Below are 22006 nucleotides of genomic sequence, written 5' to 3'. Positions count from 1 at the left end.
CCAAGTAGTGGAATATCGTACCTTATAGATATGGCTAATTACGTGATATATGGATTTTAAGCAACTCCTAGCTGGGGGCTTCATTGTGTAGAGACAGCTATATCAATAGCGGTACAAACTGTTTTTGCAGCAATAACGCGGTTACCAACATATTTATACAGGTATATTGGTTACATATATGCTATCACTGAAGTGATATATGGTGGTCTCCGAGATAGAAAACATATATAATATACACTATGATTTACATATGAGGATAGATATATCTTTATGACCTCTGTGTATCATTGCATACACTTTGCATCTCCCACCTTAATTGATGGGTAGCTACACCTGCTTTCCACTGTCTCAGAGGAGGATGTGTCGCTGTTGATCTCCTCTTCTCCCTCTACCACTTGCCCTCTTGACCCCATTCCCTCCCATCTCCTAAAACCTCTAGCTCCTACTATAATCCCTACGCTTACACACATTTTTAACTCCTCCCTCTGCTCTGGAACCTTTCCATCCTCCTTCAAACATGCAACAGTCATACCATTACTCAAAAACAGCAAGCTTGACCCTACCTGTCTTTCTAACTATCGACCAGTCTCCCTCCTGCCTTTTGCCTCTAAACTCCTTGAACGTCTTGTATTCTCTCGCTTGCTCCATTTTCTCAACACCTATTCTCTCCTAGACCCTCTACAATCTGGCTTCCGCACTGCTCACTCCACGGAAACAGCCCTCACTAAAATAACTGACGACCTCCATGCTGCCAAAGACAGAGGTCATTACACTCTGCTCATATTACTCGACCTCTCTGCAGCATTTGACACCGTGGACCACCCTCTTCTCCTCCACATTCTCCATACTCTAGGTATTCGGAACAAAGCTCTATCCTGGATCTCATCCTACCTCTCCCATCGTACTTTTAGTGTCTCTTCTGCTAACACCTCCTCCTCCTCTATTGATCTCTCTGTGGGGGTACCCCAGGGCTCTGTCCTGGGACCTCTTCTCTTTTCTCTGTACACACTCTCTCTAGGTGACCTAATAACATCTTTTGGGTTTAATTATCACCTCTATGCCGACGACACACAAATATACTTTTCAACACCTGACCTTACACCTGCTGTACAAACCAAAGTTTCTGAATGTCTCTCTGCTATATCATCCTGGATGGCCCTCCGACGCCTTAAACTCAACATGGCTAAAACAGAGCTCCTCATACTTCCTCCCAAACCTGGCCCTACTACCTCCTTCCACATTACTGTTGGAACTACAATCATTCACCCAGTAGCCCAAGCACGCTGCCTAGGGGTCACACTCGACTCCTCTCTCACATTCGCCCCTCACATTCAAAACATTTCTAAAACTTGTCGCTTTTTCCTCCGCAATATAACTAAGATACGCCCTTTCCTCTGTTGTTCGACTGCTAAAACTCTGACTCAGGCCCTCATTCTCTCCCGTCTTGATTACTGTAACCTCCTGCTGTCTGGCCTTCCTGCCTCTCACCTGTCTCCCCTACAATCTATCCTAAATGCTGCTGCCAGAATCACTCTACTCTTTCCTAGATCTGTCTCAGCATCTCCCCTCATGAAATCCCTCTCCTGGCTTCCGATCAAATCCCGCATCTCACACTCCATTCTTCTCCTCACTTTTAAAGCTTTACACTCTTCTGTTCCTCCTTACATCTCAGCCCTAATTTCTCGCTATGCACCATCCCGACTCTTGCGTTCTGCTCAAGGATGTCTACTTTCTACCCCCTTTGTATCTAAAGCCCTCTCCCGCCTTAAACCTTTTTCACTGACTGCCCCACACCTCTGGAATGCCCTTCCCCTCAGTACCCGACTAGCACCCTCTCTATCCACCTTTAAGACCCACCTTAAGACACACTTGCTTAAAGAAGCATATGAATAGCACTGTGGATATTCTGAACACAGGATACATAAAGATTGGCCCCCTGCAGACGCACTTACCAGAACTCCCTCCTACTGTCTCTGTACGTTCTCCCTACCTACCAATTAGAATGTAAGCTCCTCAGGGCAGGGACTCCTCTTCCGAAATGTTACTTTTATGTCTAAAGCACTTATTCCCATGATCTGTTATTTATATTATCTGTTATTTATTTGATTACCACATGTATTACTACTGTGAAGCGCTATGTACACTAATGGCGCTATATAAATAAAGACATACAATACAATACACCCTGTTCAACAATGTAAGCCATATAGGTTACTCACCTTTCTCGTACCTACCCCCTGTTTCTTTTATAGTTACATTGTGTTTTTTTGTATATCTGTTAAATAAAATATTTTAATATGTTTAGTTTAAGGCTAATGGGTTTCCCCCAAGGATTGAATCTTTCCTAGCCATCTAATTCTGGTAGTGAGTGCAAATAGGATTCTTTTGGGTTACCTTCATACTCCTTTCCTCTCTATGTATGCATTATTCCCGTATGCACCCTACCTGTGTGTATATATATCCCTACATATTTGGAGAGCGGCAGTGATTTCTCTTGTTTGTACATATCATATTGTATCCTACACTTAGCTATAAGCGTGTAATAAATTTAGTGGATATATATATACCGATAAATATAAGGATCTGAATATACAAATGTACTCAAATACATAAATAGATACCTTATCTCAGAAAATATGCATCTCTAATACACAATGATAGAATAACAATTAGCATATATGGAAAACCGTATTAGGTCAGTCAGACAATATATATGATTTCCATATAAGGTAATAATGAATGTCAATGAATGACAAAAGTTAAAAAAAGAGAAAGATAACATAATCCCCAACCAAAATAAGGTCAATTTAGAAAAATTTAGAAAAATGTGCATATCTCTTGTTATACATCAATATAAGAAATGCAGACAAAGAGTACGAGGTTATAAAGGTGAATCTACAAATACACGCATAGTGTTATGAGATCAACAGAAGGGAGCACACTGGATCATTCATAAAAAAACTACTAATGTCCCAATCAATGTTGAGACCCATTAGTGTTCTAGTCCGTAGAGTGAAGATCCAGTACATCTCTTCACCCTATCTCCACCTCTCACAAGAAGCGGGATATGCTCAATGCCTTGGAATGTGAACAATTCTGCTTTTCCCCATTGACAATTCGCTGCATGTTTTGAAACCGTATGGCTTTAGTCTCCTTTTTTAATTAGTCTTAAGTGTTCCTGAATACGTTGCTTTAGCAGACGTATCGTACGACCTACATGTTGTTTTCCACAGCCACAGGTAAGAAGATAGATGACAAATTTAGTTTGACAATTAATGAATGAGTAAATACTATAACTTCTACCTGTCACTGTGGAAACAAAGCGGGACGATACCTGCTTAGCAGAACAAGTGACACAATGATTACATTTGAAAGTGCCCTTTTGTTTAGTGGTAACATCTCTAACAAGTTGCAGAGAAATGGGAGTCTCACACCCCCTAGTGGCGCTTCTCAATGCTGACCAAAGTCATGGTATATTTGAAAACTGCTTGCTGAACAGCTGTCCATGTAAATAATATACTAATCCAATGCAGTGGTATAACGGTCCCCCCAATAGCCTCCAAAGTGAGGTAAGTCTTGTATGGGACAGGGACCTGAATGTAAATTGTACTCACTGTTATGGTAACAGGACTTGTAGCTGATCCGGTGTGCTCCTACTGGTTGAGTCAGAAGAAATTCAAGAGGAAGGAAGCGGTGCAACTCCCACTCAGGTAAGAATCACAGACCAGGATAAGGACACTACAGTGAAAGCTTTAATGACACCCCACAGCCCCCAAAACCCACTCTGACGCGTTTGTCCGCACAGGGACTTTGTCAAAGAGAACATAAACACAAGAAGCAAAATCGGCTTACAATACCCATCAAACCCTGCGTTGAACCAATAGCAACTCAGCACACACCCAGTAACTCCCACCTGTTGAATAATCAATCACTGAACTGGCTAACCAAGAGGGGAGAGTGTGTGTCGAGCGTCACAGGGTAAAGAGAGGTAACTTTAAAAATAACCAGGTAGACAGAAATGAAGTTTGAAGTAATGTAATATTAGGATTATACTTCAGATATAAATGAATAACTCTATTCTGCCTGGTAATGTGAATAGATAAAAACAAAAAAATAAATACATAAAAACAAAAATCAGGGGCTGTATTAATCCTAACAAATAACTTATTACTAAAGAATCATCTCCCATTATATATAATCATTAAGCAATATGAAACAAATACATATGAAAGAATATACAGTAGAGGCAACGTTTATTCTAAAATTTGCTGTAAACTAGCCGGGTTACATTCTGGGTATGTGCTGGGTATGTGCTGGGTATGTTCTGGGCAAGTTTGAGGCACGTTTAAGGCATTTCTGCATTGACTAACGACCCATAGGATTAACACAGCAGGGATCCCTGGCAGTCCAATTCAGTTTGAATGGGACTGCCAGGGACCCCCCGCTGTTAATCTGATAGGCCATTAATCAATGCAGAAATGCTGGGGCTAGTTTAAGGAAAGTTTAAGGCATGTATTCAGAATATACCTGGGTGTACCTGGGTCTTTTGGGGAATTGCCACTGGTTTTTGTTAGAATAATCGCTGCCTCTACTGTATAAAGAGAACCAAAAGAAAAATGTCAAAAAATCAAAGATAATCACTCTTGCAATGGATATATAGATCTATTATTGTCCCCATGACAAAAGACACATACATTTTTAATACTTGGATAATAATATGTCCTAGTATATTGATTATAATAATACATACCATTCATAGCACATATTTTATACCTATTCAGTTGCTGATAGTTCAGCAATACTATTAAAGATTATAATAGCAGGAGTATATGAATGTAAACGTATAGCAATATGGGTAATATGGGTAATATCAATATCAATGTATACTAGGATATATTATTATCCAAGTATTAAAAATGTATGTGTCTTTTGTCATGGGGAAAAAAATAGATCTATAGACCAGGCAGAATAGCGTTATTCATTTATATCTGAAGTATAATCCTAATATTACATTACTTCGTACTTCATTTCTGTCTACCTGGTTATTTTTAACGTTACCTCTCTTTACCCTGTGACGCTCGACACACACTCTCTCCCCTCTTGGTTAGCCAGATCAGTGATTGATTATTCAACAGGTGGGAGTTACTGGGTGTGTGCCGAGTTGCTATTGGTTCAACGCAGGGTTTGATGGGTATTTTAAGCCGATTTTGCTTCTTGTGTTTATGTTCTCTTTGACAAAGTCCCTGTGCAGACGAAACGCATCAGAGTGGGTTTTGGGGGCTGTGGGATGTCATTAAAGCTTTCACTGTAGTGTCCATATCCTGGTCTGTGATTCTAACCTGCGTAGGAGTTGCACCGCTTCCTTCCTCTTGAATAACATCTCTAACAGTCTGAAAAAGACTGGGGCACAAGTCATCGGCTATTGTCCTTGCTTTACGAAAAACAAATCTCGACCTTCACCAACACGAGAACTAAAAGCAAGGTCAAGCTGAAGTATTTTCCAATATTTTTTGACAATGGCTTTAATGGATACTGATTGTTTACTAAATCTAGTGATAAATAGTGGATGGTTACCCCTCCCTGTATCCCTGTTCTTCCTTTGGAGTGTATGAGCTCTATCTACACGCAATACTTCCTTAAATGCTTGATCCAAGTCCTTTTTCTTGTACCCTCTTGCTAGAAACCTATCCAATAGCTCGTGGGATTGTAGAAGAAAGGCTTCATGATTTGAGCAGTTTCTCTTTAGTCTTAGGAGTTGTCCCTTTGGTATACCCCTTAATAGATTGGAGGGATGGCAGCTGTCAGCACGAAGGAAAGAATTCCGTGCATTAATTTTACGATAAATATCTGTGTGTATATCTAAGTTCAAATCCACATATACAAGTAAATCCAGAAAGTGAATGTGCTGACAGTGATAGGTATAAGTGAATTTTAAAAGTGTGTCAATAAAAAGTAAGTGTAGTGACATCCCCATCCCAAATAAAAATCAAATCATCAATAAATCTCCTGTAAAACACAATATGATCCCTAAAGAGGTTAGTATCCCCAAACACGTGGAATGACTCCCACCAACCCATGAACAGGTTGGCAAAGGAAGGAGCAAAACTGGTGCCCATAGCCGTTCCATGCATTTGGAGATAAAAAAAACACCATCAAACAAAAAATAATTGTGATTTAATAAAATGTGAATAACATCCAAAATAAATGTATTCTGTGCCGGTGAAAGTGTGGATTTATCCAAAAAATATCTGACAGCCGCCATACCTTATGTGTGGTCAATAATCGAATATAGGGACACAGTGTCCATTGTTACCCATAGGTAACTGCTCTTCCATTGAATGTATTGTATTTTGTTAATCAAATCACCACTATCCATGATATATGAGGACAGGTCTCGCACAAGTCGCTCAGGGGCCACCAATAGATCAGTTGTTGTGGGTATCCCAGCTTCAACACTGGTAGCTAAATCAGTGGCAAAGTAAGAATGACTGAGCCACTGATTGAGCCACCTTTGCTGAAGCTGGGATATCCTTAAAACCTGACCAGTTGGTGGCCCTAGAGGACTGGAGTTTGCCACCCATGCAATATGCAGTTGTTTTACATTTTGGACACATAAAATAATAAATGTAAAATAATAACTATCTTAATCCTGCAATAATATGTATAACTCATCCTTAATGAATGCAGGAATTGTAATATTCTTCGCTCACCTAACTAACCAAACACAAGCAGTTTTAATTATGAGTGTTGTTTTATTTGTTACTGCCAGACATTGCAGGTCCCTGGTGCAGTGAAGGTGTTAATATTTTGGGCTTGGATTTGAAAAACTATAGCACAGTCTAATGTAGGGGAGTAAAAACTGGGTGGTGTGCAGCCCAGGGGAGGCACAAGTATTTTCGGGGGGAAAGGGGGATGGCAGGCGCTGGTGTTTACAGTAAAATGAAATGCCGGGGGATCGCGTGAGGCCTCTGCAACCTCAATTTACTGTGATTCAACCGGTGTCTGGAAGCGTCTCCATGGATCATGCGGCGTGACGTCACACGTGTGTTGCCATAGCAATGCGGCATCAAATGATGCCGCTGGTCATGTGGCGGGATGTCACATGACCCCACGCATAATTTGATGCCACACTAAGTGAAGGGGGGGGCAGCGAGCAACGGGGGACACAAGGCAGGGGGGCGCAGGAGCAAAAGTTTGTGCACCCCTGGTCTAATGTAAATGACAAAATAACTAATAGAAATGGCAGAGTGTTTCTCATATGGCTATGTGCTTTCACTGTTCTGATAACATCATTGTATTTTTTGACATATTTCAGCTTTTTACTTCCAGTCTTGGGTTATAGAAGAATAGAGACAGCAACCCCTACAAGGACAACTTATATCATCTTTTTAAACCCATCAACTTAACACTGTGAGTGCTGGAGGGGCCTTGGCATCAGAGTGCCATGACCCCTCTGGCACAGCGCTCATTTGACCATGGTGGACTTTTATCCAGCAACAGAAGAGGAGGAGATCCAAGATGAAAAAAGAGCACTCTGTGGACATGGCGTAGCCCCTGGAGTGCCAGACCCCATGGCCTAGAGACTATAGGACCTATTCTATAAGCCATGATAACCCACTTATCGAGGCCTTTTCGGCCCAAATGCCTACTGCTATTCTGTAAGCCTCGATAAGTGGGTGATAAAGGTATGAATCGCCTATTTTTTCTGCTGTAAAAAAATAAAACCTCTGGGTGACTGGCGATAAGCCACTTATCGGCATGTTCTGAAACTCGTGCAACTCTAGTAGTCTCAATTTAGTTTATCGAGACTAATTGCGGCTCTAGAATGTCGAGTTTCTCCCAAATTCCTCACACCAGGAAAAGTTGGAGTGAAGCTGGGGAGAACCTGCAGAGAAGGCAGCGAGAGAGGACAGAAAAAAAAATGGATGTTTCCTGCTTCAGATTCATGCCGGGAGTCTTCGGAGCTGATACCCATTAATATCAGAACCGGAGGCCCCCAGCATGACTCCCATGCAATAAAAATGCATTTACAGCCAACTTCATTACCTTAGCTGCTCACCGCTAAGGCAATGAAGGGGTTATCCCCTCCCGCTACCCACCCGGTAGGTATAAACACCCAGCAAGGGCCAAATACCACCTTCACCCACCCCCGCTACCTACAATAAATATTTTAAAACACAAAAACCCTACTACCCACCTCATCTACCCCCAACAACCCCTCCCCCAACACATACAGAACCATAATAGGCAAAATTACTATAATCCCCATATGGATAATAGTGCATTTGCCCATTATAAAATCAAACATTAGGCAGCCAACATAAATAAAGTAAATAAAATGTTCAACTTACCCCTGGCATCATGAAGGGCATCCTCGTCTGCATACTACAGGTCCATGTCCTCCGATGCCAGCAAGAATACAAGAAAAAATACAATCTAATTGCCCCTAACCCCTTAATCACCTTAACGGTTAATAACCACTATAGTAATTAAGGGGTTAACCCACCCACTCCCGCTATAAACCTGGGAGATCTAACCACCCACCCCGAGACCACTATACCTCTACCCTCTGATTGGCACAATGGTATATCATACCCATATACAGATGCAGCGGCCGTTATTCAAACATATCACAGAGCCATTTTCGTGTGCGCTGCTGTACTCCACTTGGCCAATCACGCAGTTGATTTGTTTGAATTTCATGGATCCCGATTTCTTTGGGTGCAATTCTTTGCATTTCCATGGTAGAAATGAATGAATTGTAATGTGTACAGTACAGTACTGTGTCAATTTGCAGGTGTTTAAAACCCAGAACACTAAAATTTTCTACACTCGATAAAACACGAGTCAACACGCGGTAATGACGTGCCATGACATGGGTATTCCGAGGTATACAACGTGTGATATGTTTGAATAATGGCCGCTGCATCTGTAATATGGGCATGATAAGCCCCTATCGCAGTCAATGGTCAACCTAATAAAAATAATTAATGCCAAAAACACACAATAATCAAAGAAATACACATGAATAAAAAAATATTTTGCCCATTAATGTACTGTATGTGTTGTGGGGAGGTTGTTGGGGGTAGAGGAGGTGGGTAGAGGGTTTTTTTTTTTGTTTGTTTCTTGGAGGTAGAGGGATTGGGTGAAGGGGGTGGTAGCCCCAAGGTGGGTGTTTAGGCCTTCTGGGGCGTAGCGTGACTGGTTAACCCCTGGTTCAATCCGCTATGATAGTGAAGGGGTTAACTCCTCCCACAACTTTCCAGGCAGGCCTAACCACCCACCCGGGGACTACTACCCCCTTCATCCATCCTTAGCTAACCGCTACGTAATGAAGCTGTTTTAATATAAATTTTAATACTAGTGTAGTTGAGCAGGGGGTCTCCGGAGCAGAACCACGTTGATTTTAAGTTCGGGGACCCCTTTCTTCCTGAGATACAGCCCTTGTTATGGGGTGCCGGTATCTCTTATGCATTTTATTCCCACGGTCACGTGATGCAAGACATTTAAATACATCAGAGATACCAGCACCCCATAACGGGGCCTGTTTTAAAATGTATTTAAAGAAACAGGCTATTGAGTTTTAACCTCTTCATTGCCTTCGCGGCTAGCCGCTAAGGTAATGAAGCTGTTTTAATATATATATTTTAATACTAGTGTAGATGAGCAGGGGGTCTCCGGAGCAGAACCGTGTTGATTTTATATTCGGGACCCCTTGCTTCCCGAGATACAGGCCCCCTTTATGGGGTACCGGTATCTCCTATGCATTTTATTCCCACGGTCATGTGACAAAGACATTTAAATGCATTGGAGATACCGGCACCCCATAACAGGGCCCGTTTTAAAATGTATTTAAAGTATTAAAATTTGTATTAAAATATTTTGATCATTGGCGAGATATGCGTAGGGAGAGGCAGCACTCTCGGTGCAGCACTCTCAGCAGCTGAAAGAAATCGCCTGGTGAGCCCTTTTGAGAGAGGAGATCACCACATTGCCGGCTACTCACCCATTTTGGGAATTTTGCTGTCTCAGGTAATCGAGGCTTTCTGAATACCGTGATAGCAACGCTAAAAAAACTGGCGGAGTAACGGCCCAGCAATTTTTTTTATGAAGGCTTATATAATAGGCCCCTATGTGTTTCTGACATGCATTGTCAAGTTGCCAGCACAGCGCAATAAAGTGATGGTGTTGGAAAGAAATCGGACAACATTTTATCACACAGCACTTTTCAGTGAGAACCTTCATATGTAATACATTTTGATAAGTAAATTGACATTTTTTGTAAGGTTATGGAATGATATAATAATAATAATAATAATAATAATAATAATAATAATAATATCAGTAATCAGTATCAAATTAATGTAAAAATACCATCTGCTAGTGAAGAGGTACAGATGTAGCAGATCTTGCCGCTCCCATTAAGTGCTTCTGAATACAATGGTTAAGTAGAGAACGCACATTATGTAATGCATTATTTTATGTTTCGGTGGTAATAAAATCTGCTACATCTGTCACAGTTAATACTTTCATTTGTGGAGAAACACCAGGCTCATTTCCCTGGTCAAGGAAGAAACCCTCAATTCATCTGAATACTCGTTTTGCTTGTTCCTGCCTTTGAAACATTCATTTCACGGCTCTCTTATTCACTCAGTAGAACACTACCAGTGTCATGGTATCCCTTCCAATTACCTTACCTGCACTACACTATAATTGTGACCAATATTTTTAAGGGAAATTAAAAGCAACAAACTCACAACTCATAAAGTGGCAAAAATCAGCAATTTTACATTCTCTGAAAAAACATTATGTATCTATTAATTTACCACACTAGAAAAAAATGCCATCACAGTTTGTGAATGAAGTATTTAATTATATTGAAGTAACCCTGTCCGTCCTCTAAATCACAGAAAGTCAACAGTACTTGACTGGATAAAGAGAATAGTATGCTTAAAGCTGCAATTCAAGCAATATCCTACATGTGTATTTATTTTAATAAATCAGTTCTATACTATGAGAAAATACTTGTAGCATTTAAATATATATATATTTTTTAAAGACATTTTTAATGTATTCTAATGTAACAAGCATTTTTGATCCTATAGCAAACATTTACAAAGTCACATCCCCTTCCCGAAACAGCATCACCTTTTTGAGCCCTGCCCTCTCTAGCAGTGAACCAATTGAATCTAGTGCCTGCCTGGTCACATGATCTTCCTCACACAACTTTGGCTGTCAATGCAGCAGCAGAAGATTACCCAAGATGCATTTAGTGAACCCCCAGCCGAATTTCAGCGATTGATTACAGGAGAATGGATCGATCAGCAATTTAGCTAATCACTTGTCAGCGTGTAGATTGTATTGATGCCCATATTGAATGAATTTTTTTTAAGCTTGAACTGCAGCTTTAAACCTTGTATCAATTGTTAGTCATACTGTTTGATAAAGCGCCGAGGGAGGAGCAAAATGCATTGGAGTATCAATCCCTTCATCTTGCTATGTATATGTGTCAATAAATATTGTTTCAAGATTTTTTGCTCTCCAGGCCGTCCTTGTATTTTTGCGGCACACCGCCATCTTTTCCTGTTTTTCAAATAAAACAATCCTCACCTAATACTGAAGTACTTGTATATTGTGAATTACAGATGTAGCCAACATTATTGCACCTGTTATCGCACAATGATGCGTTTCTATGGAAGCAGGTTTTAACATGTTATCGTGCAATACAATACAATTGAACTGTGAGTTGCAAAATTGCACAATAACAGGTGCAATGACACTGACTACATATGTACATAACTATGGAAACTTTATTATGCTTCCTAAATACCATCCACATTTATTTGATGTTATTTTGTGATTTAACATTCACTTTGAAGAGTTAGGATTTATTGCTCATTTTCTGCTCATACATTTGCATCTGTTGATTTTACTGATAAAAAAAATATATCCTTCATTTTAAGCCCAACCTCAAGTAAGTATGGAAGGGTCTTCAAAGAAGTAAGAAACTATTTAATACCTGTCCCCGTAGTCTTAGTTTGACAGATATTTTACACATATTAAAATTTTCTGAATCAGCAGGGGAAAAAATAATGGTGAAACAATCAGCAACAAAACAATTAAATGGGGCTTTCCATCATATTAGCAATAACACACTGATCTGGTGAGAAAAAATAGACATTGTACCTATAAATGAAATGGTGTGAGTGCTTCCTAATTTCTACTATGCTACCTCCAACTGGGTTGATGTATTCCCACATTCAATTAAAATGCTTTAACAGTTTCTGTCCTCTCAGGATATTCTCTAAAGGTATCAAACAATAAACAGCATGACAGCCAACCACATTGTGCTGTTTTAGTGTTTGTTTAAATTCATGCATAAAAGGTTCAAATTAAAAAAAAAAAAAGATAGACAATATAATGAAAGCAGTTCTTTCTGTGCAGGCGCCTCTGGCAAAAAAAATGTTAAAACATCAATTATTATGTTTTTTTATTATTATTAATTAACTTTATATTATTGTTATAATAAAAGCATTATATCAGTCATTATTATTTATCAAAATAGTTTCAATAGCTAATGCACATGATATTATTAATAGTTATATCTGAAATAATGTCACATTATATTATAAAAATGTACTGTAGCTGCACTGTTTTGTATACATTTTCCTCTCATATTCTATTTTTTTATATGAATGAAATTGTACAAGACATACATGTACAGTATAAAGATATTGTGAAATGCCCAAATGAACTAGCTGCTTATTTTCATGCAATATCATTTAAAACAAATTTGAAAAACCCTTTAAGTCATGGAGTGTTATAGAAAATCATATTGTTGTCTCTTGATTTAAGTAATAATTCCTGAAGAATAAGGGGATTATTACTATTATAGGCTAAATGTAGGCTTTTTTTTTAATTTTCATAATAAAGATAGACACTTTATAGTCATATTGATTTTTATCAGCATGATTGTCTACATTCTTTTGCTTTTACTGCAAGTTTATTAAAAGGCAATTGTACATACACAGAGCACCCCTCTATATACACACACACACTGCAGCCCCCTTTATACACACAAACAAACTCTGCAACCCCCTTCTATATACACAAACACCTTCTGCAGTCACCCCTACACACTCTGCAACCCCCTCTCCTCTACACCCACAAAACACACTGCAGCCCTCCTCCACTCTCTACACTCAAAAAACACACACGCACAACACACACAGCAGCCCCCTGTAAACCCACAAAACTGCAGACACACACACCAAACACACTCTCCAGCACACACACTCTGCAGCACACACACACACACACACACACACACACACACACACACACACACACACACACACACACACACACACACACACACACACACACACACACACACACACCAGACCCCCTCTACACTCACAAAACACACATCAGTAGCCCCCACCCCCTATGCACTCACTGCAGGCCCCCTGTAAACCCACACCCTGCAGACACACACACACAAAATACTCTGCACTCCTCCTCCACCCATAAAACACACTCTGCAGCCCCCCTCTGCAGCCACAAAACACACACTACAGACACACACACAAACCAACAAAACAGACGTTGCCACCTCTACATCCACAAAACACACACCAGCAGCCCCCTCTTTACACCCACTTTAGCCCCCCTGTAAACCCACACACTGTAGACAAACACACCAACAAAACACTCTGCACCCCTCCTCCACCCACAAAACACACACTGAAGACACACACACACTGCAGCCCCACCCATTCTACACCCACAAAACACACACTAACAGAAGACACACACATACCAATAAAACACTCTTCTGACCCCCTGTACACCCACAAAACACACAACAGACACATAAAAACTTTCCCCTCACTCTCCTGTGCATAGTTCTCTGCAGGCAGGATGGGGGAGGAGTCCATGCCTTGCTGGTGCCTCCTGTCCAATCACCTCCCCTGTCTGAGAGCTGATCTCACTCTGTGCAGAACTTACATGTCTCACTCCTAGGAGGGGGAGACCTGGACTAACTATAATTTGACACTCGATCTCTGAGACTCCAAAAGGGGAGGGCACAAGGTCTGTACCATGATTGGCTATACACAGACTCTTGTGGCACCACCTCTTTTGTCACTCAGAGAGTCAGCATTAGGGGGGTCAATACCCGCAGGATAGCCTGTCAAAGCCTAGAGCCCTTAAGGGCTTGCATGACAGAGGGTAGAGAGGCAGTCTGGACCAGCCATGCTACAGTAGTATAAAAATATGCCCCCACCCAACAAAAAAAACAACAACAATAAACCCCAAACACCATGGACTTCTGCTTTAACTTTTACAGTGGCATAATGACACTAGAGGCCCTTTAGACATACCAGGTATGTCATGGGCACTTGCTCATTTTCTTAAGGCTAAGCTGTCAGCCCGATCAAAACGGGTGTAGAGCCTCCTCCAATTCTGTTTCCAGCATCCAAGGCATGGGCGTGTCATGTGATCAATGATGCAGAAGTACTTGATGTCCGCTGGCATTCTGGTGCTGTCGGATCCCTGTTACCGTTAAAGTTGACATAGAGTAAAAAAAAAAAAAAAAAAAAAATTCATTAAGTTGCATTTTCTATCTTATTGAAACTCTAAAACCAGAAGGAGTTATTCAGAAATCCACAGTAGCTATTACCTCACTCTATTGACCTTTCGGCTTGATGGTTTATAGCGAGTGGTAAGAGCCATCATGTTTAATCTGCATGTTAACAAAAAACAATCTACCTTACAGTCTCCTGGTAAGAATGTCAATTACAAGGCGTGAGGTTGCCAACATGGATTTCAGAGCAGTGGGATTTAATGGAGTAGGCACCAGAGGACCTCAATATATGATGATGCTATCATCATTTGTGACTTTAAAAAAAGCTTTACATAAAACAGCTGTATCCCAATTACATCCTGTTTCTGATGCGGGTCTTATAAAGTTAGAGTAACTTGAGAGAAGTAGAAGATTTTTTCTAAAAACATGTTAATAGCTTTAGTTTTGCTCTGGCCTCTCCAATACGGTACTTATGGAGTTTAATAATAAAAAAAGGATCCCTGTGGACAAAATGAAAAAAGTTGATTTGCCACTATAACAGGCTTGTACGCTTGTACAACATAGTTACACTATGTAACTATGTAACTATGGAGTTTAATAATAAAAAGAGGATCCCTCTGGACAAAATGAAAAAAAGTTGATTTGCCACTATAACAGGCTTGTGCGCTACTAGATAAACTTATTTTTAATCTAAATTGTAGCCATTTGGAATTTCCTATTGATAAAAAACCTGTTACAAAATATGGTTGGTGCTTTCACTCAAAATCAAACAGACACTTCGTTTATTTCGCTGCATCCTCTTTATCAGGTATGTTTGAAAGATACAGAAAATATAAAAAGTCAACAAAAGTGCTGGTAAATAGCTTATTTCAGCACTGAATAAATACAGAATTAGTTTTGGCGCACAGCAGAATATTCAATAAGGATTCTTTTCCAAGTAATTTATATTCTGCATAGTCTGTGCATAATGCTCTTTAGAGACTAGGAAGGAGGTTAACATTTCATTACTCCTGCTATTGATTTAACTTGATTTTCTTCTTAACAAAAATCAACATGTGACCTCTTATTCCAGTGAATTAGTTCTTGTGCACTTGGTGTTATTGACCTCTTAATGAAAATTAATGAATGCCTCTATTTTTTTTTTTTTTAGACATGCAATATCCACGTAAATCCAAAGAAGGATTTATTTCTCATGAAAATCAAACTACAGCTCTCAAAAATAAATACTGAACACAGACATTCACATTAGAATCAAAGATATTTAAGATACTGTACGACATAGAACCCACATACCATACCTAATGAACACATGGTATAGATTATTGAAACCTTTTAAAAAGTGAAATTGGTGACATTCTATTTAGAAAAAGTTTTTTTTAATTAATGTCTATTTTAAATAAACCTCCTTTAAGCTTTGGGCACTCTCTCACTGACCATTTTAATTCTGATGCCGCACGCCAGAAACATACACAGACTCTCCATCTTAAATTTCATGATTTGGGGGATACTACAAAATGGTTGCTTTTTGGGAAATGGGAAATGTTGGTTTAAATCAATTCTTACATTTGAATTCTATGGACATATTTACAAAAAGTGAAATCTATGTATTTTCCCATGTCTACAGTATTTCCCAAACAAATTGAGCTCTTGTGATTATAAGTATAGTATAATATAAATTTGATGTTGATGTTTTCTATAACAAAAATATTTTGAAGGTTAAGTTAATAATTTTTTTTTTTTTTTAATAGACAACAAAGATTTTGATGCATATTTATCATATACAAAAGTGGACCCTGACCAGTGGAACCAGGAGACAGGGGAAGAAGAGAGATTTGCACTGGAAATTCTGCCTGACATGCTTGAAAAACACTATGGGTACAAGTTGTTCATACCTGATAGAGATTTAATTCCTACAGGAAGTAAGTACATTTATCATCTTTAAACTATTATTATTCTCCATTTATATTTATTTTGTTTGTTAATAACTCAACTGTCATTGCGATGTGTATCTTTGAAGATCATCAGTTGTGGATGAATTTGATTATAATTTGTAATTATCTATAATCAAAGCAAAACAAACCTAAAATTTCCATTAGGTAACTCTTGGTAGATCCTGTAGATCAGGGGTAGCCAACTCCAGTCATTCTGACTGAGTCACTGAGTGAGAATCCTGTGCTGAAGCAGAGATCAGAGATATCCTTAAGGGGCTGTTGGTAGGCCTTGAGAACTGGAGTTGGCCACCCTGCTGTAAATTCTAATGACTTCTATAGGCACATGATCTGACCTCATACAGATTATATTTATAACACGGAAAACCATGTGTAGAGTTTATTATTTCGATTTTTGGGGGGATAAATTATGTTTTACAAAAATCAAGTAATTTGACAAAAGAACAAGTCTTTGAGAAGCTCTAAAAGGTCCAAATAACCGGAGAGTAACAGATGCGATAGTTGAAATAAGGAGAAATAAAAATAAGAAATTGGAGAATAATAAGTATTGATAATTGAGGGTGAGAAGAAATATAATGATGATGACTAACTGAAAAGATATCATGGACCATTGAAGACTATGCTAGTGAGTAGTTTGAAATAGTAACAACAAAGCACAAAGCAGAAAAAGCTGAACACATTATAAGCAATTGAAAACATACTATAATGGCCCTTATTCTGTAAATTGTGATAGCTCCATATCCCAGGGAAAGCCACATTGAATTGGGCTGTCTTTGCGGTAGCACGGGATCAGCGCTATCGCAGTTTACAGAATAAGGGCCAATGAGTGATAGAATTTTGAAGACCAGATGGAGACGATAACCAGAAGAAAACCTGTCTGGAAGGGAGATAATTAAAACATGAATGATAACACAAAAGTGAGATTTTTATGAATATGCTATAAATTAAGAATATGTTAATCTGTATAGTGCCATTGATGTGTATAGATATGAAGGCATACAATATGAGTCCAAGATTTGGTGTTTGGGATTTAGAGATGGAGCAGCAAAGGAGAAAGGAACGTAGCAATGGGTCTGAGCATTGCATGTGAGCATGTTAAATAGTGAAACAGCTACTGTAGAAAGCTGCCTGCAGTATTTGGGGCTGTGTCAAATGTCACATTTGTAAAGTAAATTGATAGCAAAATAAAAACCTGACATCATATATTTAAAAATCAGTGTACTTTAATTTATGCACTCAAAGGTCTTAATGCAGTTACCCTGGGCCAATCATAAATATGCTGAACATGCACTGCATGAATCACAGTAGGGCGTTTTAAATGTCTCGAAACACAAAACAAAGAAATAGCTATTGCTTTGGGGCACTGATTAGAGCACTACTGATATCAAAATGTATTCAGTCAAAATAGTACAAAAATGATGGATGAACATTACATACAGTATTCACATATACATTACATATTAAAAAATCTCTACAATGTGCCATATAAAAATATATCAACCTGGGTTGTAACAAGGGAAAGTAATAATATATACAAAACGGTATTTGTCTGCCTTCCATTCATTAGTACTGTATGTGTATATATGAAGTGCCAGTGCATATACAAAAATCGGGAAAAGGGAGACCAAAAAGCGCACCAGCACAAAAGGAGCAGGAAGAACCCAGGACAAAAAAAATGATTAAAAGGACACTTTAATGTGGCAAAAGACCCATCCAATGCATTTCGAACGTCGCAGTATTTGCATATTTTTCAGGGGAACCTGCCAATGAGACTGATGGTGAGTGGGTTGCACCACACACCACCTGTCTTCAGGAGGATAGTACCCATTATATGACACAATAGGTACTATATCAATTGTTAGTACCCTGGTACAGTGGTCTGGCTTATTATCATTTTGAGATATACCTGCATTTGAGCGCTTCAGCTATTTTCCATATACAAAAATCACATCATAATTCATACATGTGCAATAATATATATCCATGTAAACTGCTACGGTAGTTGTTAAATATCCAGAGGCGTAATACATCATAAACAGAAGCATGTCTCATCATAAAGGACAGAAAGTAATTGCCACTACAATTATGTCACGAAAGACTCTAAGCGGCACTATCCCAGAATATAAATGAACTGCAAATGCACATGTATTAAACTCCATCCTCAGCACACATTAAAACTAATTTCCCTATCATGTGAATCGAAGTCCACTGTGTTCTTATTAGGTCACAATCAGAGGTACGCAAACCTGACAAGATTTGCTGCATCGCTGTTTTGATTGAACTTTCAAAAAAGTTTGAAAAACATGCAAATATTTTGTTAGAACTTTTGGCACTAAAAGTTCAAATAAAACGGCTCAAATTGTTCAAAATTCAAAATGTAATATTTTTAAAGTGGCAAAATAGCAGCCTGGAAATTTTTTAACGTTTGATTGAATTTTGAAAGTGAAAGCAATCTAAATGAATGAAACTTGCAATGCAAATTGACGTTTAGCATTAAGTGAACCTGTTGCAAAATGTTGGCCTGAATAAAACCATTTTGCCAAACATAAATGGGTGATATACACAATGTTTTCCAATGTGAGAGGAAAAGTTTGCACACATCTCTAGCCATAATGAATGAGGTTCACTGTGTTACAGCATCTGAGTTCTCCAAAATAAATGCTTTCTCTATATTATGTATTTTGAGTATTATCAAGGTATGTCACACTGATAAAAAATTAAATTAGGTAACTTGAGATTTATTTAAATTCTTTTTAATTATTTTAAATGTATTTCTGCATTCTTGGGATTTATTGTACAGATGTGACCCCACTTCTTAATAATTACATAAAGTCTCAGAACACTTAATTTCATTAGAGTGCCTTGTATACAAACAGAGAAAATGAGTCTTGCTATATAATAAGCAGAGCACTTATTCTGTAGTGCAGTACGATGTGGGAGGGAGGACAATAACATTTCATGATAAAAGAGATCATATATTTGAAGACAAACTGAGACAATAAGATGTAGGTTTCTGGCCCAAGGAATTTACAATCTAGAAGGAGGGGAGTAGAGACAAAATGTATAGGGTTTGGCTACCAACATCAGAACACTGAATATGCAGTTATTCACTACAAATGTATTCTGTCCTGTCTTAATTATACTCTTTTTATTGACAAACAAAGCTACTTCACTTCTATTGTATACAGGCATAAATCCAGCACACGCCACCTCTTCTCTGTCTTTGATACCCATCTTCGACCTCCTGCCGCTCAGTCTCCACTTCTTCCATTAGTCACGTCAAGTGCAAAGCTATCCACAAAGAAATCCCCTCTGTCCCTTTCACACCCCTCCTTCCGAATCCTTCTCCATTTGCCTTTGACTCCTTTTCTCCAGTTACAGAAGAAGACGTATCTGTCCTGCTCTTCTTCTCAACCTCCACCACATGTTGCTTCGACACCATTCTCTCCTATTTCCTGAAAGCTCTTGCTTCTTTTGTGATCCCCATCCTCAGTCAATAACATCTTCCACTCATCTCTTTGTTCCAGTAATGTGCTTTTCTGTCTCTTTTTAAACAAGTTGTCATTCGACCTATTCTTAAGAATAACACCTTAGACCCTACCTCCCTTCTAACTATTGTTTCCCCTCTTTCTCTCTCTTCCCTTTTGCTTCTAAACTTTTGGAGCAAATTGTTTCTTTACATATACTTCACTTTCTCAACACCCATAGTCTACATGACCCTCTCCAATCAGGCTTCCACAGAGCAAAAACAACAAAAACCACTCTCGCCAAGGTAGCTAATGACACCCATATTGTCAAATTCCAAGGAAACTACTCTATTTTGATGCTTCTTGACCTCTCCTCAGCTTTTGATACTGTAGACCACACTCTTCTCCTATACATTCTTCACTGTCTTAGAATAAATGGAACTGACTTCTCCTAGTTTTCTTCCTGCCACTCACACTGCTCCTAAAGTGTCTCATACCAACGTCCCCTCAACCTCAATGGAACTCTGTAGGTGTACATCAAGGCTCATTTTTAGGCTCCTAAATATATACTTTCCCCGGTTGAACTCATTAATTCCTTTGGATTCACGAATAAACGATATACTGATGATACACAACTATATTTATCTACACCTGACTTTACACCTGCTGTCCAGTAAACAATTACAGAGTGTGAATCACCAAACTAGACGTGGATGACCATTTGTTGCCTAAAGCTTAGCATGGCTAAGACAGAGCTTCTCGTATTCTGTTCCAAACGAGGTCCCATTGTTCCCTTCTTAATTACAGTACATAACACCACTATCCACCTAGTCTTGTAAGCATGCTGCCTAGGGATTACATTCAACTCTTCCCTTTCCTTCTCCCCACATTTACACACTGTTACTAAACCTTATTATTGTGTATTTGTAAAGTGCCAACATATTCCGCAGCGGAGGTACAGAGATTTGATAATTATATAAACAGAGTTACATACAAATACAAATAAGGACAAACATGCATAAACAGATACAAAGAGGTAATGAGGGACTTGCTTGTGAGAACTTACAATCTAGAAGAAATGAGGGCAACTGTTAAAACAAAGAGGTGAAGTGACTGTGGGATGGAGTATGTCTCAGGTTATAGAATGGTTCAGCCTGTCAGCTGATCCCATTAAGGTAGGAGGGTGGGGATGTTAGGGGGTGTTACATAGCGTGGTAAATTGGTCCAGCCACACAGATGTTACCAATGGTATTGGAGGGGAGGGAGTAGATGGAGTTGGATGTTAGAGGTAAGCCAGATAAGCTTCTTTGAAAAGGTGAATTTTCAGGGAGTTTTAAAAGTCTGAATGTTGTGGGAAAGTCTGATGGTACGCTTTAGTGAATTCCAGATAGAGGGGGCAGCACGGTAGAAGGATATCAGAGTCAAAGATGACCCCTTCGCAATGGGCTTGAGTTATTGATGAGATTGTGGTCTTATTGACAGTGAAGGATACTGTGGGTGTAGCCTGCACCTTTCAAGTATGCTACTTCTCCTCTTCAATTCTGTAAAAGTACTATTGAACAAAAAGGAGTAGTGGTGTGAGGTGAGGGGTGATAGATTAAAAAGAGCAAGAGTATCTATTGCAATAATAACACCTGTATTATAGTAATGAGATTAGCACTGGGATCCAAATTGGCATCCACTACATCAGAGAGATCCAGATTTGTTATCAGTCCCTTGGTTGTTATGATGACACCTCAGTAGGTGATACCAGGTCATCTCCAAGTGGTAAGACCAATTTGGGGGTATATGATTGAGAACCAAATGGAGTGGTGATCTGACCAAGCAATTAGGTCTAGTGTTAGGTCAGAGACTTCTAACCCCACTTGGGAAATAAGATCAAGTGTATGTCCATTGTTATAAGTAGCAGAATAAACAACTTGGGCGAGGCCCAGAGCAACCATCCTGCAGGGGAGGTCTTGACCGAATTGGAATAGTTTTTCATCGACTCAGATATTGAAATC

The 22006-nt window shown here is 39.1% G+C and overlaps 1 protein-coding gene across 1 annotated transcript in view; it reads left to right on the top strand.

Annotated features, from left to right (window-relative positions):
* IL1RAPL1 (interleukin 1 receptor accessory protein like 1) overlaps window positions 1–22006 on the top strand; it is a 1561353-nt gene that overhangs the window by 1526078 nt on the left and 13269 nt on the right. Inside the window, exon 10 of the mRNA XM_075594263.1 lies at window positions 16336–16506. Coding sequence (XP_075450378.1) covers window positions 16336–16506 — 171 coding nt within the window. The remainder of the gene's footprint in view (window positions 1–16335; window positions 16507–22006) is intronic.

The sequence above is a fragment of the Ascaphus truei genome, chromosome 3 (assembly GCF_040206685.1).
Source record: "Ascaphus truei isolate aAscTru1 chromosome 3, aAscTru1.hap1, whole genome shotgun sequence".
Taxonomy (NCBI): Eukaryota; Metazoa; Chordata; class Amphibia; order Anura; family Ascaphidae; genus Ascaphus; species Ascaphus truei.
The sequence above is the reverse complement of the archived record's forward strand: the minus strand, read 5'-3'. Positions and strand labels throughout refer to the sequence as shown.